Source organism: Triticum aestivum, chromosome 1D (assembly GCF_018294505.1).
Source record: "Triticum aestivum cultivar Chinese Spring chromosome 1D, IWGSC CS RefSeq v2.1, whole genome shotgun sequence".
Classification (NCBI taxonomy): Eukaryota; Viridiplantae; Streptophyta; class Magnoliopsida; order Poales; family Poaceae; genus Triticum; species Triticum aestivum.
This window is the reverse complement of record NC_057796.1, coordinates 359,465,690-359,490,652: the sequence shown is the minus strand read 5'-3', so window position 1 is coordinate 359,490,652 and position 24,963 is coordinate 359,465,690. Positions and strand designations below refer to the sequence as shown.

At 47.5% G+C, this 24,963-nt stretch overlaps 1 protein-coding gene and 1 non-coding gene across 2 annotated transcripts; both read right to left on the bottom strand.

Moving 5' to 3' along the window:
* Positions 1–9,430: 9,430 nt before the first annotated feature.
* TRNAI-UAU (transfer RNA isoleucine (anticodon UAU)) lies at positions 9,431–9,504 on the bottom strand. Its single transcript has one exon. It is a non-coding gene; the product is annotated as a tRNA-Ile (tRNA).
* Positions 9,505–10,320: 816 nt separating this feature from the next.
* Positions 10,321–13,772, bottom strand: LOC123182066 (GDSL esterase/lipase At1g71691). Its single transcript, XM_044594517.1, has 3 exons — positions 13,287–13,772; positions 11,087–11,460; positions 10,321–11,006 (listed from the first exon to the last, which is right to left on the bottom strand). Exons 1-3 carry the CDS (start codon positions 13,639–13,641, stop codon positions 10,530–10,532), a joined length of 1,206 nt encoding a protein of 401 aa, XP_044450452.1. The 5' UTR covers positions 13,642–13,772; the 3' UTR covers positions 10,321–10,529.
* Positions 13,773–24,963: the final 11,191 nt, after the last annotated feature.

The window sequence follows — 24,963 nt, the reverse complement described above, 5'->3', positions numbered from 1 at the left end:
GCAGCCTGGGCTAGCAGGGTGGTTGTCGTTTGAGTTTCTGTTGGTGTTTCATCCGTAGTCGGATGTTGTTCATGTGTATGATGTATTGATGTATTCTTGCGGCATGTGTATGCCTTGTATGTATCCCCATCTATTATGTAATGTTGATGTAATGATATCCACCTTGCAAAAGCGTGTCAATATGCGGTTCTATCCTTGGTGGGACCTTCGAGTCTCTTTAGGATAGTGTCGCATATTGGGCGTGATATCCCCCCTCCGGCAGGGTGCCGGAACAGGGTCCCGATTGGTTTTTGGTGGCTACAGAGGCTTGCGGCGGCGGAACTCCCGATCTATTCTGTTCCCCGATGTTTCTAGGGTATATGGACATATATAGGCGAAAGAAGTCGGCCAGGGGAGCTACCAGGGGCCCATGAGGGTTGGGGGCGCGCCAAGGGAGGGCAGGCACGCCTCCCTGCCTCGTGGCCACCTTGTTGCTTCCCTGACGTACACTCCAAGTCTCCTGGATTGCTTCCGTTCCAAAAATAACGCTCCCGAAGGTTTCATTCCGTTTGGACTCCGTTTGATATTCCTTTTCTTCGAAACACTGAAACAAGGGAAAAAACAGAAACTGGCACTGGGCTCTGGGTTAATAGGTCAGTCCCAAAAATAATATAAAAGTGTTTAATAAAGCCCATAAACATCCAAAACAGATAATATAATAGCATGGAACAATCAAAAATTATAGATACGTTGGAGACGTATCAAGGCGCGGCAGAGATGGCGGATCCCGTCGTGGGAGGCTTTGTCTGGATCAGATTCGACTGGGATGGAGGTCCGGAAGGGACTGGCAACAGGCGGCGGGGCTCACGACGCGATGGCTGGGATGGAGGTCGGGGAGGAGATGGGGGAGGAAGAAGATAGGAAGGTGGATGGGGGCATGGGTCCCACACGGAAGAGAGAGGGAATGCTTTTTTTCTTTTGTATTTAATTGGGTCCCACATGTAAGCTTGTTTTTCTCTTTGATTTTTAACTGAAGTTGTAACAAGGGGCAAAATGGTCCAGGCAAATGTCTTCCTAACAGTCAAACGCCTTTGACTGGACGGAATTAGGATGGAAGGGCAAAAACACAAGGGGACCAAACGCACTTGGCCAGGACCATGGGTTTTTCAAAATTAAGGGCAAATCAGTCGAGTGGGACACAACTAAGGGCACAATTTCAATTATCCCTAAAACTTACTATTGTACATGGCGGCTATGAGGTTGGCTCTAGATGACATGACAACTCCTTATAGTCGACCGTTGGCGATACTATTAACCATGCTCTTAAGGGTGGTGTTAAAGATGCCCTAAATACTAATCTTGGTCATCAATGCATGGTAAACATGTTCCAGATTTAATTTATGATGCTAGTTGCACCACAAAGACCAGACGCGCACATGCGTAGGTACATACGACATGTTAGAGTATCGCGGGTATGTTTGGTTTCAAGAATGAAGTGAAATGAAATGTCATGATTTCATTTCACATTATATTTTATGATAGTGGAATGGTTCTGTTTCTATGTTTGGTTATGGGTTTTAGGAATGAAGCACCCAAAATGTTTTGCTTGGCTGAGTTGCCTGTTCACTCCTCCAAATCTTTTATTAACTTAAAATATAGCGTGTAGCAGACATAATCATGACACAAGGTCTCTACATAGATAAAATGCAGACAAGCAATGGAAATAATTAAGTTTGACCAAAAACTAAATAAAAAGACATATTCAGTAAGAGCATTTATAGCCAGATTTGGTAAATCCGGTCTCTCAAACGCCCGCGGACGCGACATGGCGCGTCCGTGGACAGTGACCGGTCACGCCTCAAATTAGCTCCCTGCATCCGAGTCACTCATATTTGAACCCCTAAATTCATATAAAGCATGCAAAATAAATCCTACGTACTACCTAACTAATCTTTGTCGTCGAAGATGTCCACGACGTTGATGCCGGGCGCCGAGTGGACGGGCACATAGGAGGGCTCCGGCTCCTCCTCCTCCTGCTCGACTGGATCCATGTAGGAGAACATCTCCTCCTCCTCCGCGGCGTGTTGCGCCTCCATCTCCTGTAGGCGACGGCGTCTCGCCTTCGCATCCGACTCCGAGCGGAGGGAATCGAGGATGGCCTGCTGCTCCGCCTGCAGATCTGCATCCTCGGCATCCCCCACATCCTCCTCCGGCTCGTCCTCCTCCTCAACCTCCTCCTCCAACTCCTCCTCTGGATCCACTGCATCCGGAGGTAGCCCTGCGGCGATCCAGGCTTCCTGCCTTGTCCGGATATGCTCAAGGAGCTGCAGCCGGCGCTCTGGCGTTAGAAATGGGTGGCCCCTTATCCGGTGACGTGGGGGCATGGCTACTAGTGGTGGGAGGATGGGGAACGGAAAGTGGCGGCGGCAGCGAACGGGCAGAGAAAAATGTGGAGGGGTGGGGTTTCGGTGCCGGCGGTCGCCTTAAATAGCAGGGCTGGGCACTACGTGGCCCGCCGGAGCGGCGACATCGGTGCAACAGAGGAGACGAGCTTCGGACCATCTTGTTTCCGAGGGATTCCGCGTTGGGCCCCGACGTCAGTCCGACATGGCGGGCGCACGCGGACGCCCCATATCCGCCCCATATTTGAGCTGGATATAAGGGGTGCCGGTCAGCCAGGCGTTAGAGGCCCGTTTGAGGCGCCCGTCTAGGTCCGTTTTTCGTGACTGGTCAGTGACTGGGCGGGCAGCCCGACTGTAGATGCTCTAAAGTCCTATGTGACCAACACTATGCATGTGTTAAAGGAGGAAATGAACCGATCCAGACGAGTATGTTAAAATACATATTGGGTTTAAAATAGATATAGGAGTTAGAGATAGAATATGTTCAAGTCATGTACTGTCCTCTACTCTAAATCGCCCACCTCACATGTACTTTTATATATACCACGTATGATGGTCAGATCAATGCAATACACAACAACGTACATATCAGTCATCTTATAATTTCTACATGGTATTAAAGCGGTTAGTCTCACAACGCCGGTTCTAGGCCGGGAGATTAATCTCCTCACCCTCGGACGCGACATCCGATCTGATCCAAGATTGGATCTTTTTTGCGGGGTGATTAGATCGGCTCATAGATTAGATAGATTCCTTACATTAGATTAATTCCAATTTTGAAATTTTATAGTAGATTGAATATTTTTTAGCCACCAAATAAACGCGTAGACCCTCCAATTTCCAGTAAAATCAGTGCAGAAATTGGCGCGTCCAAATCAACTACGAGCCACTTTGCGTCGAGGTGCGATGAGCGGCTTCTTCACGATGACGCTCCATCAACTCTTGCCAAGGCGCTTCGACTCGCTATCGAGTTGTCAGGGCGTGAGGCAAACAAGGAGGCAGCAACCAAGGCAAAAGCGACCCGCCATGTGAAGGAGCAGGACCGCCTAATCCGGAGGCTCTCGAGGCAAGCATGCACCAAGGACTCCGACCCGACGGACGACTCCATCTCCAGCTCTGATGACAACGCACCACCGTTTGCCGACGCCTACATGGAGGAGGGCACAGCCACACCGATGACCAGAAGGGGAAGGGGCCGGTGAGGAAATGGTGATTTCCTCCGCCCTCCCCCGTTTAATCTATGTTTTAAGTAGTTTGTAGGATTTGCAGTGTCCATTGATGAACTCCTATGAACTATGGTACTTTTGTCCGGCGACGAAATGATGATCCAATGAACTGCGTATTGATCATGTTTATACACAGTATTCCATGGGTTTGGGATTTTTTTTCAGACATGAGAGACGCGGTTGTGAAAGCTATAACATGTGAGGCATGACCGGTCAGTGCCTGAGCGCGTCAGCGGGCGTTTAAGGGCCTGAATTTGCTTCCCATGACAATCCCGAGAAAATTGAACAATGTAGCGATCGATCCTTCGATGCAGAAAAAAGTGGCTCGACAAAACTGATCACAATTGATCCCGAGAAAACCAAAAACTGGAGGGCCTAAGAACCGGCGATTGACATATGAGAAAAGCGGACCACACGAAATAAAAAACTTTGATATGCCTGTTAACTTTCTCGTATAAGAAAAGAAGGTATGTGGATGTTTTAAGTAAGTGCTGAAAAGTGAAGAAAAAAAAGGAAAAGTGTAAAAAAAGGTGCTCCCGGCGGGGCTCAAACCCGCGACCTTCGGCTCATAAGACCAACGCTCTAACCAACCCGCGACCTTCGGTGCCGGCGGTCGCCTTAAATAGCAGGGCTGGGCACTACGTGGCCCGCCGGAGCGGCGACATCGGTGCGACAGAGGAGACGAGCTTCAGACCATCTTGTTTCCGAGGGATTCCGCGTTGGGCCCCGACGTCAGTCCGACATGGCGGGCGCACGCGGACGCCCCCATATCCGCCCCATATTTGAGCTGGATATAAGGGGTGCCGGTCAGCCAGGCGTTAGAGGCCCGTTTGAGGCGCCCGTCTAGGTCCGTTTTTCGTGACTGGTCAGTGACTGGGCGGGCAGCCCGACTGTAGATGCTCTAAAGTCCTATGTGACCAACACTATGCATGTGTTAAAGGAGGAAATGAACCGATCCAGACGGGTATGTTAAAATACATATTGGGTTTAAAATAGATATAGGAGTTAGAGATAGAATATGTTCAAGTCATGTACTGTCCTCTACTCTAAATCGCCCACCTCACATGTACTTTTATATATACCACGTATGATGGTCAGATCAATGCAATACACAACAACGTACATATCAGTCATCTTATAATTTCTACATGGTATTAAAGCGGTTAGTCTCACAACGCCGGTTCTAGGCCGGGAGATTAATCTCCTCACCCTCGGACGCGACATCCGATCTGATCCAAGATTGGATCTTTTTTGCGGGGTGATTAGATCGGCTCATAGATTAGATAGATTCCTTACATTAGATTAATTCCAATTTTCAAATTTTATAGTAGATTGAATATTTTTTAGCCACCAAATAAACGCGTAGACCCTCCAATTTCCAGTAAAATCAGTGCAGAAATTGGCGCGTCCAAATCAACTACGAGCCACTTTGCGTCGAGGTGCGATGAGCGGCTTCTTCACGATGACGCTCCATCAACTCTTGCCAAGGCGCTTCGACTCGCTATCGAGTTGTCAGGGCGTGAGGCAAACAAGGAGGCAGCAACCAAGGCAAAAGCGACCCGCCATGTGAAGGAGCAGGACCGCCTAATCCGGAGGCTCTCGAGGCAAGCATGCACCAAGGACTCCGACCCGACGGACGACTCCATCTCCAGCTCTGATGACAACGCACCACCGTTTGCCGACGCCTACATGGAGGAGGGCACAGCCACACCGATGACCAGAAGGGGAAGGGGCCGGTGAGGAAATGGTGATTTCCTCCGCCCTCCCCCGTTTAATCTATGTTTTAAGTAGTTTGTAGGATTTGCACTGTCCATTGATGAACTCCTATGAACTATGGTACTTTTGTCCGGCGATGAAATGATGATCCAATGAACTGCGTATTGATCATGTTTATACACAGTATTCCATGGGTTTGGGATTTTTTTCAGACATGAGAGACGCGGTTGTGAAAGCTATAACATGTGAGGCATGACCGGTCAGTGCCTGAGCGCGTCAGCGGGCGTTTAAGGGCCTGAATTTGCTTCCCATGACAATCCCGAGAAAATTGAACAATGTAGCGATCGATCCTTCGATGCAGAAAAAAGTGGCTCGACAAAACTGATCACAATTGATCCCGAGAAAACCAAAAACTGGAGGGCCTAAGAACCGGCGATTGACATATGAGAAAAGCGGACCACACGAAATAAAAAACTTTGATATGCCTGTTAACTTTCTCGTATAAGAAAAGAAGGTATGTGGATGTTTTAAGTAAGTGCTGAAAAGTGAAGAAAAAAAAGGAAAAGTGTAAAAAAAAGGTGCTCCCGGCGGGGCTCGAACCCGCGACCTTCGGCTCATAAGACCAACGCTCTAACCAACCCGCGACCTTCGGTGCCGGCGGTCGCCTTAAATAGCAGGGCTGGGCACTACGTGGCCCGCCGGAGCGGCGACATCGGTGCGACAGAGGAGACGAGCTTCGGACCATCTTGTTTCCGAGGGATTCCGCGTTGGGCCCCGACGTCAGTCCGACATGGCGGGCGCACGCGGACGCCCCCATATCCGCCCCATATTTGAGCTGGATATAAGGGGTGCCGGTCAGCCAGGCGTTAGAGGCCCGTTTGAGGCGCCCGTCTAGGTCCGTTTTTCGTGACTGGTCAGTGACTGGGCGGGCAGCCCGACTGTAGATGCTCTAAAGTCCTATGTGACCAACACTATGCATGTGTTAAAGGAGGAAATGAACCGATCCAGACGGGTATGTTAAAATACATATTGGGTTTAAAATAGATATAGGAGTTAGAGATAGAATATGTTCAAGTCATGTACTGTCCTCTACTCTAAATCGCCCACCTCACATGTACTTTTATATATACCACGTATGATGGTCAGATCAATGCAATACACAACAACGTACATATCAGTCATCTTATAATTTCTACATGGTATTAAAGCGGTTAGTCTCACAACGCCGGTTCTAGGCCGGGAGATTAATCTCCTCACCCTCGGACGCGACATCCGATCTGATCCAAGATTGGATCTTTTTTGCGGGGTGATTAGATCGGCTCATAGATTAGATAGATTCCTTACATTAGATTAATTCCAATTTTCAAATTTTATAGTAGATTGAATATTTTTTAGCCACCAAATAAACGCGTAGACCCTCCAATTTCCAGTAAAATCAGTGCAGAAATTGGCGCGTCCAAATCAACTACGAGCCACTTTGCGTCGAGGTGCGATGAGCGGCTTCTTCACGATGACGCTCCATCAACTCTTGCCAAGGCGCTTCGACTCGCTATCGAGTTGTCAGGGCGTGAGGCAAACAAGGAGGCAGCAACCAAGGCAAAAGCGACCCGCCATGTGAAGGAGCAGGACCGCCTAATCCGGAGGCTCTCGAGGCAAGCATGCACCAAGGACTCCGACCCGACGGACGACTCCATCTCCAGCTCTGATGACAACGCACCACCGTTTGCCGACGCCTACATGGAGGAGGGCACAGCCACACCGATGACCAGAAGGGGAAGGGGCCGGTGAGGAAATGGTGATTTCCTCCGCCCTCCCCCGTTTAATCTATGTTTTAAGTAGTTTGTAGGATTTGCACTGTCCATTGATGAACTCCTATGAACTATGGTACTTTTGTCCGGCGATGAAATGATGATCCAATGAACTGCGTATTGATCATGTTTATACACAGTATTCCATGGGTTTGGGATTTTTTTTCAGACATGAGAGACGCGGTTGTGAAAGCTATAACATGTGAGGCATGACCGGTCAGTGCCTGAGCGCGTCAGCGGGCGTTTAAGGGCCTGAATTTGCTTCCCATGACAATCCCGAGAAAATTGAACAATGTAGCGATCGATCCTTCAATGCAGTAAAAAGTGGCTCGACAAAACTGATCACAATTGATCGCGAGAAAACCAAAAGCTGGAGGGCCTAAGAACCGGCGATTGACATATGAGAAAAGCGGACCACACGAAATAAAAAACTTTGATATGCCTGTTAACTTTCTCGTATAAGAAAAGAAGGTATGTGGATGTTTTAAGTAAGTGCTGAAAAGTGAAGAAAAAAAGGAAAAGTGTAAAAAAAAGGTGCTCCCGGCGGGGCTCGAACCCGCGACCTTCGGCTCATAAGACCAACGCTCTAACCAACCCGCGACCTTCGGTGCCGGCGGTCGCCTTAAATAGCAGGGCTGGGCACTACGTGGCCCGCCGGAGCGGCGACATCGGTGCGACAGAGGAGACGAGCTTCGGACCATCTTGTTTCCGAGGGATTCCGCGTTGGGCCCCGACGTCAGTCCGACATGGCGGACGCACGCGGACGCCCCCATATCCGCCCCATATTTGAGCTGGATATAAGGGGTGCCGGTCAGCCAGGCGTTAGAGGCCCGTTTGAGGCGCCCGTCTAGGTCCGTTTTTCGTGACTGGTCAGTGACTGGGCGGGCAGCCCGACTGTAGATGCTCTAAAGTCCTATGTGACCAACACTATGCATGTGTTAAAGGAGGAAATGAACCGATCCAGACGGGTATGTTAAAATACATATTGGGTTTAAAATAGATATAGGAGTTAGAGATAGAATATGTTCAAGTCATGTACTGTCCTCTACTCTAAATCGCCCACCTCACATGTACTTTTATATATACCACGTATGATGGTCAGATCAATGCAATACACAACAACGTACATATCAGTCATCTTATAATTTCTACATGGTATTAAAGCGGTTAGTCTCACAACGCCGGTTCTAGGCCGGGAGATTAATCTCCTCACCCTCGGACGCGACATCCGATCTGATCCAAGATTGGATCTTTTTTGCGGGGTGATTAGATCGGCTCATAGATTAGATAGATTCCTTACATTAGATTAATTCCAATTTTCAAATTTTATAGTAGATTGAATATTTTTTAGCCACAAATAAACGCGTAGACCCTCCAATTTCCAGTAAAATCAGTGCAGAAATTGGCGCGTCCAAATCAACTACGAGCCACTTTGCGTCGAGGTGCGATGAGCGGCTTCTTCACGATGACGCTCCATCAACTCTTGCCAAGGCGCTTCGACTCGCTATCGAGTTGTCAGGGCGTGAGGCAAACAAGGAGGCAGCAACCAAGGCAAAAGCGACCCGCCATGTGAAGGAGCAGGACCGCCTAATCCGGAGGCTCTCGAGGCAAGCATGCACCAAGGACTCCGACCCGACGGACGACTCCATCTCCAGCTCTGATGACAACGCACCACCGTTTGCCGACGCCTACATGGAGGAGGGCACAGCCACACCGATGACCAGAAGGGGAAGGGGCCGGTGAGGAAATGGTGATTTCCTCCGCCCTCCCCCGTTTAATCTATGTTTTAAGTAGTTTGTAGGATTTGCACTGTCCATTGATGAACTCCTATGAACTATGGTACTTTTGTCCGGCGATGAAATGATGATCCAATGAACTGCGTATTGATCATGTTTATACACAGTATTCCATGGGTTTGGGATTTTTTTTCAGACATGAGAGACGCGGTTGTGAAAGCTATAACATGTGAGGCATGACCGGTCAGTGCCTGAGCGCGTCAGCGGGCGTTTAAGGGCCTGAATTTGCTTCCCATGACAATCCCGAGAAAATTGAACAATGTAGCGATCGATCCTTCAATGCAGAAAAAAGTGGCTCGACAAAACTGATCACAATTGATCCCGAGAAAACCAAAAACTGGAGGGCCTAAGAACTGGCGATTGACATATGAGAAAAGCGGACCACACGAAATAAAAAACTTTGATATGCCTGTTAACTTTCTCGTATAAGAAAAGAAGGTATGTGGATGTTTTAAGTAAGTGCTGAAAAGTGAAGAAAAAAAAGGAAAAGTGTAAAAAAAAGGTGCTCCCGGCGGGGCTCGAACCCGCGACCTTCGGCTCATAAGACCAACGCTCTAACCAACTGAGCTACGGGGGCTGCTTCTGTTATATTTTAAGTTACTAACTTATTAATAGTTTTCCACAGTTTTTTTAAATGAATTTATAGCATTTCTTCGTTAGTGAAGAGTTATCGAGATGCACGTACATGCGATTGCTCCCGTTTCACCAAGTACCAAGAGAACCACAGTACCGCCTGTGGCCTCCGCAGAGAGCAAATAGAAAAACCCAAGCACCGTTCGTAGCAAATTCACCGCGACGATGCCGCGGAGCTACTGTAGACACGGCGGCAGCGATTAAAAGCTCTGCGCCGTTTCCTGTGGCGATATAAAACCAAGCCATGCACGCGCGTCGGCTCCGTAAATCCGTATCCCCCGCGCGGCCACGAGCTAGCTACTGCAGATGAATGCATCAGCAATTCAGGGAAGAGTATCTAGTGCTCCCAATGCATAAATGCTACTATGATACGGACATCTGGGCCGTCGGATTCTTAGATCGAACGGCATTCGGGAGATGTTGGATCTGCTAGACCTATGCGCAAATTTTGGACTTTTTGAAGGCTTTTTTGCAAGTGTTGCGAAACAATTGAGAGCCGTCCAATATGAAAATCCGACGGCCCATAAGCCCGTATCATGGGAGCACCTAAGGCTTGGTAGCACTAGATATTTTCCCAGCAATTCAGCATTGAGTTTGTCTTGCAGTCTGTACGCGGTACGCGCGTCTCGGCGTAACTAGATTGCCTCCATCTAAATCTTAGTTCAGTGGCTTTAGCCTGTGTGCATTTACACGTAAGTACGGTCGCAAAGAAGATAAAAAAGATCTCAATCAAACACCGTGGCACTAGAGGTGCTCATAATTACTAATGTAATTACTTAATTTATCATTAGATTGACGACAGCCACAACACCATTGAACGATCCTTACACACTCATATGACTGACGGATCAAAACAGACACACTGAACTGAACACACGGTACTCCAGACCTAATCACTCACAGAAGAAACACTGTCACGTAGCTAGCTAGCTAGTAGATACTTAGTTCCTCACTCAAAGAAACTCGATCCTACGGCTGCCACGCGGCGAGCTGCTGGATGTTCATGGGGTAAGCGAGGTCGGTGCCGCCGGAGTATGCGGCCTTGCCGAGGAGCACGTTGACCCTCTCGGTGGGGTGGAAGGCGTCCCAGAAGATGTAGGTGTTGCGGTTGGGGCAGGGGCGGAGGAAGGGCAGGCAGGTGATGACCCCGCGGTTCCGGCCGATCCCGCAGCACCCGCGGTCCACCACGCTGAAGCCGTAGTTAAAGGGGCTCCGGAGCACCTCGGAGATCATCTCGAAGTTGTCGATGTAGATGAGCTTGGCGCGCGGGAGGTTGGCGTTCAGGCTGTCCACCATGCCCTTCACCTTGCTGTTGAAGGGCGCGATGAGCTCGTCCACGTCCGGCGAGCACATGTTGGTCGGGTTCCGCGCGCGCATGTTGGGGATGCACGCCATCGACCCCACCCCCGCGATCACGAACCTCCGGGCCCCCAGGTTGTACAGGCTCTGCGTCCATGCATGCATGTTCATGGTCTTCAGAGACGATGCAACTTACTACTACTAAAAAGAATCCATGCATGGCTTACGGTGAGCTGCTTGGTGTAGTGCTGCACGAGGAGCGTGGAGTACTGGTCGCCGTTGTACTCGTTGCGGGTGTTGTAGTTGGGCATCAGGTAGTTGTTGAGGTAGTCGTTGCTGCCCATGCCCACGTAGAAGATGCTGCGGCCCAGGGAGGAGGCCAGCTTGCCGGCGCCCAGCTTCCCCTTGATCTGGTTCAGCGTCGTCTGGAAGTTCTTGATCTGCTGGTTGAACGGAATGCGCCCCACGAAGTTCTGGCCCGTGTTGTCCAGGATCCCGGCGGCGGCGGAGGCGTAGTTCACGCCCTGCAGCGCGCCGGCGTCGCTGTCGGCGTTGGAGGCCTCGTTGTTCGAGGGCAGCAGGGGCAGCCCCAGAAGCTCAGCTGCATGCATGCATGCACAAACACGACGTAGTTAACTTTGTGGTGAATTCCGTTTCAAAAAAACTTTGTGTTGAATTAGTACTGTTTTGCGGTAAGTAATCACGGTCGCACTGTGCATGAACTAAGATTTGTTACAGTTGCAACCCCTGGTTAGTTTTGTGGTGAATTATTGGCGGGGCCCGACGAACCTGTGCACTTAATTTATCACCGTATACACGGCGTCGTATCCAGGCCCTGGCCCTGGCCAGGGTCACATGGAAACATTGACGACGCCACCATAGTGGTAGTGGTACAGGTTTTGACTGGCCGAACTCATCGCGTCATGTGCACTGTATGTGTTGAATCAATGGGACGGCATTATGATCCCGGAGGAAATCGAGTACCGCTGTGCTACACTATTACCAGCAGCACTGGTGTGGAGTGTCTCGCTCTCTTTTCACTCCTCACTTGCTCTCTCTCTCTCTCTCTCTCTCTCTCTCTCTCTCTCTCTCTCTCTCTCTCATGCACTTGAATGAGCACATGGAGGAGGCCGGTCAGTAGTTATTACAGTCAGTACTGGTACTAGGCTTCAAGCTATGCTAGTACTATGCTAGTGGGATCTCAGTGCTTATGTACTGAGATTACGGTTGAACTAATCAATTTAGATTTTGTTTGCAAGGACCATGCATGCACTATGCATTGCATGATTTGCTCGGATTCCCCTAAACAGTAGTACTCAAGTGTGGATTTCCATTGGAGTAGTACATGCATGTAGGCTTTCAGTGTGGAACTCACACTTGCATATATGAAAAACAGTAATAATTGCATTGCTTCTTCAAGGGGTAAGAAAAGGAGAAGCAACCTAGCCTAACATTTGACACAATGAAATTCTAGCCAGTCAATAATTATGGACTGAGTACATGTAGATATAGAAACCCTGAGGAATGTACCTGCATATGCATATGAGCATATCCAATTCCATTAAACCAGCTAGAATCTTTAATTAACTGAGGATCTTGCCTTTATAGTAAGTTAACTTCAAATCCTATACTTTCTAATGGTACAATGTTTAGACTATACAGCTCATCTTATGTTGGTCAAATTATATATCGAGGGATACGCGCAAGACTTATAAACGAGAAAGGAGGTAGTAGTTCTTTTTTTTTGGAGTTAACAAGTAGTAGTACTTGCATAGATAGATTTTAAACAGAAATAATGATGATGATTTAATAATAATAAAATATGGTCGACACATACCAATCTAAGCTCCTTTTCGAAAAAAACAAACAATCTAAGCTAGTGATAACGACTTCCTTGTGATTTGTAAAACATTCTTCTAGGAACAGATAGACTAAGCCCACTTCATGTGCTTGTGTATATAAAAAGACTAAAACACATCAAAGGGCCATGTATATTCCTTTTCTGTAAACAAGTCCAACATGGAAATTACTATGAGAATGACAGAAAAACAGCCGTGCAGTGTGGTGTACCATGCGTGCACTAGATCACGGGTTTCCTGACGCTCTATCCTCATTGCATTATTTGCAATATCACTAGCTCATTCTAGGATGTACTAGAATTAGCAATTTCTACTCAAAAGAGGCACTGTACCACTTTGCCAGCTGATTTGCTATTTCTGCAGGCAACAAAATGGCTCGATTTATATGTGAAAATAACACATCATATACTACCGGCGGCATTTTTATGATTTGTTTTTCTGATGAGAACACTAAAACTTGCTCTGAAGAACTCAAGAAGTACTTAGTAGCTAATAGGAAAGGAAAATGGCCAGGAGAGCATGCATGCAGCGCAACGAAGCACGCGTGGAGCAAGAGCAACGCACGTACCTATGGCGTCGACCATGGTGTAGCCGTTGGAGAAGCGGCCGGTCGGCCCGCCGGCGAAGTCGATGCCGTAGGGCAGGTAGTTGGCCTTGGCCAGCGACGTGAGGTCGTTGTTGTTGCCGTTGTCCGTCAGGGAGTCGCCGAACACGAACATGGCCGGCACCGACGGCCCGCCGCCGCCGCCGCCCGTCGCGCCGGTGCCGCTGGCCCCTGCTGCGTCGCCGGGCCCGTTCGGGAACGTGAAGTTCCACGGCGCGCGCGGGAACAGCGGCCGCGGGAACACCTGCGCCGTGGCGCCGCCGCACGCGAGGAGCACCAGGAGGAGCACCGTCGCCGTGGACGTGGAGGGGGCCGCCATTGGACCGACTTGGAGTTCCAAGCTTGGCTAGGTAGATATAGGTGCCTAGGTGTGAGGCATGCAAGACAGAGCTAGGCAGAAAGCAGGATGCGCAGTGTGGGAGAAGAGGAGCGTCGTATATAGAGGGGAGAGGGTTTTGGGGTGGTTGGTGGGTGGATGAGGGAAAGAGTAAATGCGGCTCCTGCCATTGCTGCCATGGAGATGGAGAGAGTAAATGGGGCTCTGTTGGGGCGCGTGCTCGAGGCTACGCGAGCCATGGCCGACAGCAGCTGGCGAGGTGCAGCGTGCCGTGCCTGTGATTTGTCAAAGGAGTATGGTTTTGCGGTTCTGTGGGTATGGGCCAACGCCCAACGGGCAAAAATGCTACACACACGGACTCCCACCTCACAGACTTTACGGACCTGCTGAGTTGTCCTGTTTTAATTCGTCTAATTAATCTCCTTCTCCTAATTAATCGCGCCCCCCTGATTTTAACTGGTGGGCTGGGTGCCCAGGCCCGTAAACCCCCCGTAACTCTCCTAATAAACGGCTTGCTGGGCACAGTACAGTAGTAGTAAAAGGGCGCCCCTAATCTCGCCTTCAGCCATGGCCTTTTTTTTATGTTTTCTTTTCTCTTTTTTGCTTTATTATATATATATATATATATATATATATATATATATATATATATATATTACAAAAGACACCCTACAAAACACATTTGAAAAATATTCCCCAAGTATTTGAAAAATGTTGAACAAACATTTGGAAAATGTTGAATGTGTATAGAAAATTGATGATCATGTCTTAAAAAATGATGATTTTTATCATATATATGAAAATGTTAATCAAAATTTAAAAAAAAGGTTGAACTAGTATTTAAAAAATGTCAATCAAGCATTTGGGAAATGATAATGTTAAATGTGTATGGAAAAAATGTTGACCATGTATTAAAAAATGATGAAATATTTTTATCATGTATATAAAAATGTTAATCAAGCATTTGTAAAAAATGTTGAATAAGTATTTGAAAAATCTTAATCAAGGATTTGCAAAATGTTAAATGTGTATAAAATAAATGTTGACCATGTATAAAAAATGATTAATTTTTTTGATCATGTATATAAAAATGTTAAACAAGCATTTAAAAAAATGTTGCACAAGTGTTTGAAAAATATTAATCAAGCATTTGAAAAATGTTGAATATGTAAAAAAATGTTGACAATGTATTAAAAAAATGTTAATCTTTTTATTTAAAAACTGTTAATCAAGCATTTAAAAATGTTTAAAATGCATAGAAAAAATGTTGACCGTGTATTTAGAAAATGCTAAACTTGAATTTGATTTTTTTTAAACGTGTATAGAAAAGTGTTGAGCTTGCATTAAAAATGTTTAATTTGTATTAGAAAAATGTTAAACGTGTGTTAGAAAAAATTTGTTGACATGTACAAAAAATTTGGAATAATAACCATAAAAACAAAGAAAACCGAAAAAGAAGTAAAATAAACAAAAGAAACATAATGCAAGAAAGAATGAAAAAAATGAGAATAGAAAAAGAAAAAGAGAGAGAGAAAAACAGCTCCAATAGCCCCAAGTAGGACACACTCCTACAACTTACCACGAGAGGGACCTGTGCAGAGTGGCTAGCACCACCCGTGATTTGCCTGGAGACTAGGGAACGATGTCTGCTTCTCCATTTCCTGTCTTATTTTTAACACTACGCTCGTGTGAGTGGGACGGTGTGACGCCCGGATAATCAAGCTACAGTAAACAACTGCTAATGATGCCACGTCACCTCGATTACTGTTGCTAATCTCGTGTTGGATCAAAACTGTTTAAATTCAAATTTGAATTTTTGTCAAACATCAAATATTTTCAAACATTAAAACTAACATGTTCGGAGTGAGCCAATTAATGCTTAGGTATTTATGGTGAAGGAACCACACTTTTATCGGATGCCTAAATATTTTACAATGAATTAAAACAGAAAAAGAAATAAATAAAAAGGAAAAGAACAAAAACGGAAAACAAAACTAACAAAGTAAAAAAGAAAAGCAAAACCCCCACCTCACTGGGCTCCGGCCCAGCAGGCCACCAGCCCAACTGGGCAAAGGCCCAACCGGCCAGCCCACCCCACTCCCTTATCCCCTCACGCCCCCAAACCCTAACCCCCGTCGCCCCACTCCCCCCCCCCACGTTCGCCTCCTCCTCCCCGATCCAAATCGGGATCGGGGGAACGAACCCACGGTCGCGCCCGAGCCCGACGCGCCCCCGCCGCTCGACGCCGACGCCGGAGCCGCCCCTCGCCGCAGCCGCTCGTCTTCCCGTCGTCCGGCCGTCCCCGTCCTCCTCCTCGAACGGCATCCACGAGCCCGCGCCGCCGACTCGCCGGACCGCCACCTCGCCGGACTCCCCACGCCCCGCTGCCAAAATCTCTATGGCCCCCGTGAGCTCCCCCTCTCCTCCTTTCTCCCTCGCATGCATGCGCTCACGCGCCGTCGTCCCACGCCCGCTGCAGCCCCGGGGATGCGGCCTCCTCCCCGCGCCGCGACTGGACCGGCGCCCCGCGTGCGCCCAGCATGGTCGTGCCTCGCACGCGCCCCGCCCCGTGCGCGCCCACCGTGGCCGGTGAAGGAAATATGCCCTAGAGGCAATAATAAAGTTGTTATTTATATTTCCTTAGATCATGATAAATGTTTATTATTCATGCTAGAATTGTATTAACCAGAAACTTAGTGCATGTGTGAATACATAGACAAACAGAGTGTCACTAGTATGCCTCAACTTGAATAGCTCGTTGAATCAATGATGGTTAAGTTTCCTAGCCATAGACATGAGTTGTCATTTGATTAACGGGATCACATCATTAGAGAATGATGAGATTGACTTGACCCGTTCCGTTAGCTTAGCACTTGATCGTTTAGTATGTTGCTATTGCTTTCTTCATGACTTATACATGTTCCTATGACTATGAGATTATGCAACTCACGAATACTGGAGGAACACTTTGTGTGCTACCAAACGTCACAACGTAACTGGGTGATTATAAAGGTGCTCTACAGGTGTCTCCGATGGTACTTGTTGAGTTGGCATAGATCGAGATTAGGATTTGTCACTCCGATTGTCGGAACGGTATCTCTGGGCCCTCTCGGTAATGCACATCACTATAAGCCTTGCAAGCAATGTGACTAATGAGTTAGTTGCGGGATGATGCATTACGGAACGAGTAAAGAGACTTAACGGTAACGAGATTGAACTAGGTATTTGGATACCGACGATCGAATCTCGGGCAAGTAACATACCGATGACAAAGGGAACAACGTATGTTGTTATGAGGTTTGACCGATAAAGATCTTCGTAGAATATGTAGGAACCAATATGAGCATTCAGGTTCCGCTATTGGTTATTGACCGGAGATGAGTCTCGGTCATGTCTACATAGTTCTCGAACCCGTAGGGTCCGCACGCTTAACGTTCGGTGACGATCGGTATTATGAGTTTATGTGTTTTGATGTACCGAAGGTAGTTCGGAGTCCCAGATATGATCACGGACATGACGAGGAGTCTCGAAATGGTCGAGACATAAAGATCGATATATTGGATGACTATGTTTGGACGTCGGAATGGTTCCGGGTGAGTTCGGGCATATACCGGAGCACCGGGAGGTTACCGGAACCCCCGGGAGGTATATGGGCCTTATTGGGCCATAGTGGGAGAGAAGAGAGGGAGGCCTAAGAGGGGCCCCCCAAGCCCAATCCGAATTGGGTGGGGGCTCCCCCCCTTTCCTTCCCCTCTCTCCCCTTCCTTCCACTCCTAGTCCAACTACGGAAGGGGGGAATCCTACTCCCGATGGGAGTAGGACTCCCCATGGGGCGCACCATAGGAGGGCCGGCCCTCCCCTCCTCCACTCCTTTATATACGGGGGAGGGGGACACCTCATAGACACACAAGTTGATCATTGATCTCTTAGCCGTGTGCGGTGCCCCCTCCACCATAATCCACATCAGTCATATCGTTGCAGTGCTTAGGCGAAGCCCTGCGCCGGTAGCTTCCTCATCACCGTCATCACGCCATCGTGCTGACGAAGCTCTCCCCCGACACTCTGCTGGATCGTGAGTTCGTGGGACGTCACCGAGCCGAACGTGTGCAGATTGCGGAGGTGCCATACTTTCGGTACTAGGATCGGTCAATCGTAAAGACGTACGACTACATCAACCGCGTTGTCATAACGCTTCCGCTTACGGTCTACGAGGGTACGTGGACAACACTCTCCCCTCTTGTTGCTATGCATCACCATGATCTTGCGTGTGCGTAGGATTTTTTTTGAAATTACTACGTTCCCCAACAGCCGGCTCCCCTGCTGCTCCTCTTGCCGCCGCTTCCCCGCGGCCTCGCGCGCTGCGGCAGCTCGCCTACCCGAGGCCGCCCTTGTGCACTCCCCGCTGCTGCGCTGCCGCCTGCTGCCAGCTGCCGGAGCCACCGCGCGCTGAGGCGACTGCCGTTGCTACCCTGCTCCCCGCTGCTTTCGCCCGCCGCCGCCCCGTGCCGTCCCGCTGCTCCCTCAACCGCACCGGCCCGGCCGCACCACCACTCCAGCCGCCGCGCGCCCCCGCTGCTCACTGCACGCATCCGCCATGGCCGCACCCTTTTCCCGCCTGGCCGGAGTTCCCTCCTCTGGTAGCCACGTGTGCACGCCCGCACCCGAACGCCCGAACCCGATATGGCCCCTATGGGCCTATGGCAAAGGGGCCCCGCCCCAGAACGTTTTTATAAAAAAAATATCAATAAATAAATAACTTAATTAATTCTGTTTAGATCAACCTAATCATTAGGTAAACTAATTAACTCTGTTTAATTACCCTGCTAACTAAACAGCCTATGACATGCGGACCCACATGTCAGTTTGTCATGCTGACGCATGAATTAAATTAAATTGTTAATTCTAGAAAATTGGTTACAACTTTGAAAATTAATATAAAATAATCCGTAACACAGATGAAAATACTTTGTACATGAAAGTTGCTCAGAACGACGAGACGAATCCGAATACGCAGTCCGTTCGCCAGCCACACGTCCCTAGCATAGCGAACATGCAACTTTCCCCCTCCGGTCCGTCTATCCGAAAACGTGAAACACCGATGATACTTTCCCGGATGTTTCCCCCCTTCGCCGGTATCACCTACTGCAGCGTTAGAGCCCACCTAGCACCGCTCATTGTCATGGCATGCATCATCATGCATATGTTTGCATTATATTTATTGTTTCTTCCCCCTCTTCTCTCGCTAGACACCGAGACCGACGCCGCTGCTACCCAGTACGACTACGGTGTTGACGACCCCTCCTTCTTGCTAGAGCAAGCAGGCAAGCCCCCCTTTGATCACCAGACATCGCCTATTCCTTCTCTCTACTGCTTGCATTAGAGTAGTGTAACATGTTACTGCTTTCGGTAATCCTATTCTGCTGCATAGCCTGTCATTGTTGCCACAATTGTTGATACCTTTACCTGCTATCCTAATGCTTAGTATAGGTTGCTAGTACTACATCAGTGGACCTACACTCTTGTCCGTCTGCCATGCTATACTACTGGGCCGTGATCACTCGGGAGGTGATCATGAGTATATACTATACTATTACATACTTATGTTGATGATTCAGAGATGGGGGCTGAAGGGGCAGGTGGTTCCACCCAGGTAGTGGTGGGCCTGGGTTCTCGACAGCCTCCTGATGGTTACTTTGTGGCGGAGCGACAGGACAGGTTGCGACCACCTAGGAGATAGGTGGGCCTGGTCCTGGTCGGCATCCGTGGTTACTTCAAAATAACACGCTTAACGAGATCTTAGTATTTGATCTGAGTCTGGCCAATGGCCTATACGCACTAACCAACTACGCGGGAACAGTTATGGGCACTCGACGTCATGGTATCAGCCAAAGCCTTCTTGACGTCAGCGACTGAGCGGCGTGCGTCGGGTTGGACCGCGTAGCGCAACTTCCTTTGTAATGGAGGTTGCTAGGTCTGCTCACCGGTCGCGTTCGCAGCATGCAGGTGTGCAATGGGCGATGGGCCCAGACCCCTGCACGCATAGGATTTAGACAGGCGTGCTGACCTCTCTGTTGTGCCTAGGTAGGGCTGCGACGTGTTGATCTTCCGAGGCCGGGCATGACCCAGGAAAGTGTGTCCGGCCAGAGGGATCGAGCGTGTTGGGTTATGTGGTGCACCCCTGCAGGGAAGTTTATCTATTCGAATAGCCGTGTCCCTCGGTAAAAGGACGACCCGGAGTTGTACCTTGACCTTATGACAACTAGAACCGGATACTTAGTAAAATACACCATTTCAAGTGCCAGATACAACCCGGTGATCGCTCTCTAACAGGGCGGCGAGGAGAGGATCGCCGGGTAGGATTATGCTATGCGGTGATACTTGGTGAACTTACCATCTACTCTCTTCTACATGCTGCGAGATGGAGGCTGCCAGAAGCGTAGTCTTCGACGGGACTAGCTATCCCCCTCTTATTCTGGCATTCTGCAGTTCAGTCCACTGATATTGCCCCTTTACACAGATACCCATGCATATGTAGTGTAGATCCTTGCTTGCGAGTACTTTGGATGAGTACTCACGGTTGCTTTGCTCCCTCTTTTCCTCATTTTCCTCTTCTTCTCGGGCGTCGCAACCAGATGTTGGAGCCCAGGAGCCAGACGCCACCGTCGACGACGACCCCTACTACACCGAGGGTGCCTACTACTACGTTCAGGTCGACGACGACCAGGAGTAGTTTAGGAGGATCCCAGGCAGGAGGCATGTGCCTCTTTCGATATGTATCCCAGTTTGTGCTAGCCTTCTTAAGGCAAACTTGTTAAACTTATGTCTGTACTCAGATATTGTTGCTTCCGCTGACTCGTCTATGATCGAGCACTTGTATTCAATCCCTCGAGGCCCCTGGCTTGTATTATGATGCTTGTATGACTTATTTATGTTTTTAGAGTTGTGTTGTGATATCTTCCCGTGAGTCTCTGATTTTGATCGTACACGTTTGCGTGCATGATTAGTGTACGGTTGAATCGGGGGTGTCACAAGTTGGTATTAGAGCCGACTGCCTGTAGGAATCCCCCTTCCACACTCCTTGGCCGAAGTCGAGTCTAGTCATTGCTAAAACTTTTACTAACATGGTTGTGTGCCTTACGGGCCCACGTCGCCATTGGGTGGTAGTAGGATATTTTATTCCTCGACCTATACTCTGGGACTCTGACATCTCTTCTATTCGGGTTAAACGATTTTACTAACTCTGACTCTAGGTTCTCGATAATACTTTCTCCCAGAGAGCCTTTCAGTCTAGATGATCGCCGACTACACCAGAAGATTCGGAAGATACTCTCCAGTGTTCACTCAAGACCTTGTTCCCGTTGCTTTTGCAATTCCCTACAACCGATATCCCTATGGAGAATTACTTGCACCTGTCGCCTTACTTTCATTCCGAGTTGCTCTTGTTATTACAAGATGCATTGAATTATTCTCCAAACATTTTAAGAATCCTTGAGCTTACTGCCTTGCAGTTCTTTGCCACATGAATACCCCCTATGGATAATTCCTCACACTTACCGAGTATCTGTTCTTCCTCGTTGTTTATATGATTCACAAGATACATTGAGATGTTATCCGGTCTTCCGATAATCCATTGCCAACTATTGCTCTGCAAATACTTGTCTGCTTGCATTATGGTTACTTTCCATATGTCTAGCAATATTCACAAGCATCCTTTGTCACCGTCATTTTGAGTCTTCGATCCAATATGTTTGCGAATGCTCGCAATCATCAATCCAACCCAGAGTTCCTCCTTCCGGCTCAGACGCCATTTTAAACATGAGCTGGATCTCGACCAATCGAATTACCATCGATGGTATCCCTAAGCCTGCTCAACTTATCCATCCTTAATCAAAACGTTTGCTTCTGATCCCTTGATTTGGAAATCATATTTCATTTGCATTTGAGCTTTGAATTAGTCAGTTGATTCTATAATCTGGTGCCTTTGCATTCTTTTTCCTTCTGATTGAGTATCGATACTCACATCAGATCCCTAGTGGTCCGCAAGACCAATTGCTTGGTTATTATCCGGCAGTGTCCTTCATATCCAATAACCTTGAGAGTTTCTCCCCTGATACATAATGCCTTTGGTAAATTGTGTCTTCTGCCGTTGGCAAGATATATCCTATGCTTTTGTCAACCTTGCTCTGCTTCGAGCATGTGTTAATTGATCCTAAAGTTCATGGTATATGTTCTAAGATGCCCCAATGGGTTGAACCTATTCCTTCCTTAATGTGTGACCCGAAAGGTTTCACGGGTCCTACTCCTCTGGTAATTCACCATGTAGGTTTTGACACTGAAATCATTTTTATTTAGAGCAGTGAATGAATGGTCATACATTGGAGAAGTGGGAGTCGACCTTGAACTTGTGTTCATGCCCATGGAAACGATGTAGATCTTATCATTAAAGCTTCTCTTACACTAATTATTCCCTTGGTATAAGTTCATCTTATATTTGGGATCTGGTATTTTGCAATCGTGGTTCCGACCATGTTCTCCTTTAAATACCATTTCTCGTGCAAGTTTAAGCACTTGTCTTCTGCAGAGCAATACCCCAGTCCAACCTCTACTTTGATCTGTCATCGAGTATTACCCCTGGTATCTCGAGATTATCATGGAACTGCATAACTTCTTATGAGTTCTTCATCAATTACTACATTCTCACTAATTCAAATTTTTCATGGGCTCTGAGTTATTAAACACTCAAAGACACCGAAAACTGAATTGAGTCTGCACTACGATTCAACAATTCTTAGTAATCTTCATTGCTTTAGAGTTGTACTCGATCATGTCATTCCCAGCTGATTGACTACATCATCATCGTCAGGCTGGCTGCTTGACCATTCTACCTATGTCCTTCATCTCCGGGACACAATTCCAACATTGCTCTAAGATTGCATCGACTTTCAGCATCATTTTGTTCGTCTTGAGAGACAACTCTGAATTCTGAGATGGCATCTTATCTATGGTTATAATAACCTTTTGCTTCACCATTCCCTTGGCTTGATGTCGTCGCCGATCGATTACATCTTCTTAAAACCCCTCGACAAATGTGTCGTGATCATCGTCAGCATTTCAACGTCTTCCGAGACATACAATGAGTTCCTGATGAGAAATTCCATGCTTGCCCCCTCGATGGTTTGTGTTATCATCGACAACATTATTGCCTTCCCTCCAACACATACTTGTTCATGTTATGGAGCTCCTTGCTATCCAGCTTAAGTTATGTCCTACCTTGGAGCACTATCGTATTTTATGTCAAGAATGTTGCGAGAAATTCACCACCCTTAAGAATTCTTGATACGAGTGATACTTATTATCATCACCATTCTTTTCTTGGTCCTCGTGTTGTTTCTAACCGGAATACCGACAAATGATCTGTGATGTGTAAATTCTAAACTTCTAGCAACCCTATTGCTTTGAAGTTATTGGTCTATAGTTTCATTCTAAGTCTTTTGCTTATTGAATCATCATTCGAACATTGATCATGCTACCTAGTCAAGATTCCTAGGTGCACTTTTCTATCATTGTTCAATTTTGTATGTTTCCCTCGATCCTACATCATTATATCATTTGATCTGACTAATGTTGTCTCCTGGTTCACATAGTTGTGGAAATCCATCTTTAGGGAAATCTCGATGAATTGTCGCTGAGTCCATCAGTCACCTCCTCATCCTCTCCTTGGATTATTGATGAACTCTTGTTTCATAACTCGCTTCCATAGTTCATTTCCCGAGAATCTACAATGTCATCTCGTCTATTTGTGTTGCACCTCTTCTTCTCAGGCATCCTGAGTCTGAGGTATCCTGACACCAATCAGATCTGAATCTTGGCCAGATACGATGGTTGGAACATATTTCCAAGAGTTCTAACATTGGTATTTATATGACCCGGTAAGGTGGGGTCATGCCTACCATACCTGGCCGGAGGCCCTATTATTATAGTTTGCTTTTTAGCAAGGTTAACCATTCTTCCATGAGGAAATTGTAAGACATATTCTATAAGTTGTTCCTGATGGATCCTTTATGTATCCAAAGTCCGTCTTTTGCTTGAAGACCATGCCAATGCTTTCTCGAAGCATGTGTGTGGTACTTTGATTTTCAATAAAAACATTTGAAGCACAATGCTAAATTTCCTTATCAATTATCCAAACACCGTTGTATGGGTAATATCATGAAGTTCCTCTCCCCTTATCTAAAGGGTTTTCTATTTATATCTTGCCATGGATATCATGCTCTGCTTGTCCTTGGGAAGGATATACCCCTGAAATATGTGTTTAAACACATTTTCCTTTCCATTGTTCTGTTTAATCTGATGATCACATTTTCCTTTCCATTGTCTTGTTTAACTTTTCTCGTGGTTTATATGATCTACGCAGTAATGATTCGCTGCTTATGTAAACACCCTGGTGTACAACCTTGTCAGTAAGGCCGTGTTACTATTGTTGATGACATTTCGGTAACCACCGATGGACGAGAAGTTTGCCTATTGGTCCGCCTCGTTTCAACGAGCAGGAAAATGGTTCTCTTCGTCCCTCGGCCTAGGTACCAACGTTGTTGCCAACAAAACTGACAGGCTATCCTCTGACATACCTTGCTATCTTGACCGTGCAAATGTTAGCGCCTTCCTGCTTTTAACCACATGGTGGGCCCATAACCCATAGTTCCATAAGATCGAAACCAGACTCTCCTGTACACCCTCCTGTTTCCAAAGTTGTTCCTCACGCGTGGCCTCATAGTTAATTCACGATCCACCTTCCGAGAGATCGTCAATTCTGGTATCAGACACAAAACTAATTCTCGTTGCTCGGAAACCCCTTTCACGCACTGTTTCAGGCAACGACGATTGTCTATCTACTTGAAACTTCTATTTTGCACCTTCTTACCTTGCTCTCGATGACTTTCTGGAATTTCAACTCGAGAGATGCCTCTATGCTTCGTTCACTGAGATAGCCCCAGGTACCTAACACGTGATGAGCTCCACCCATCCCGAGTCTTCCCACTTATCTTTTCCGTAAGTACGGTGGAGATCCCGAAGAAAGGATGACGACTTCATCATGATGACCTGAAGCAGAGAAATGAAGACATCAACATAATGGATCGACCGTTTCTAGAAGAGCAACCAAGACCAAGAAGAATCGTTAGAATTTCGTAACCTATTCTTCCCCCTTACTCCCCTCTTAAATCTCGGGACGAGATTTCTTGTAGTGGGGGAGAATTGTGACGCCCGGATAATCAAGCTACAGTAAACCTCTGCTAATGATGCCAT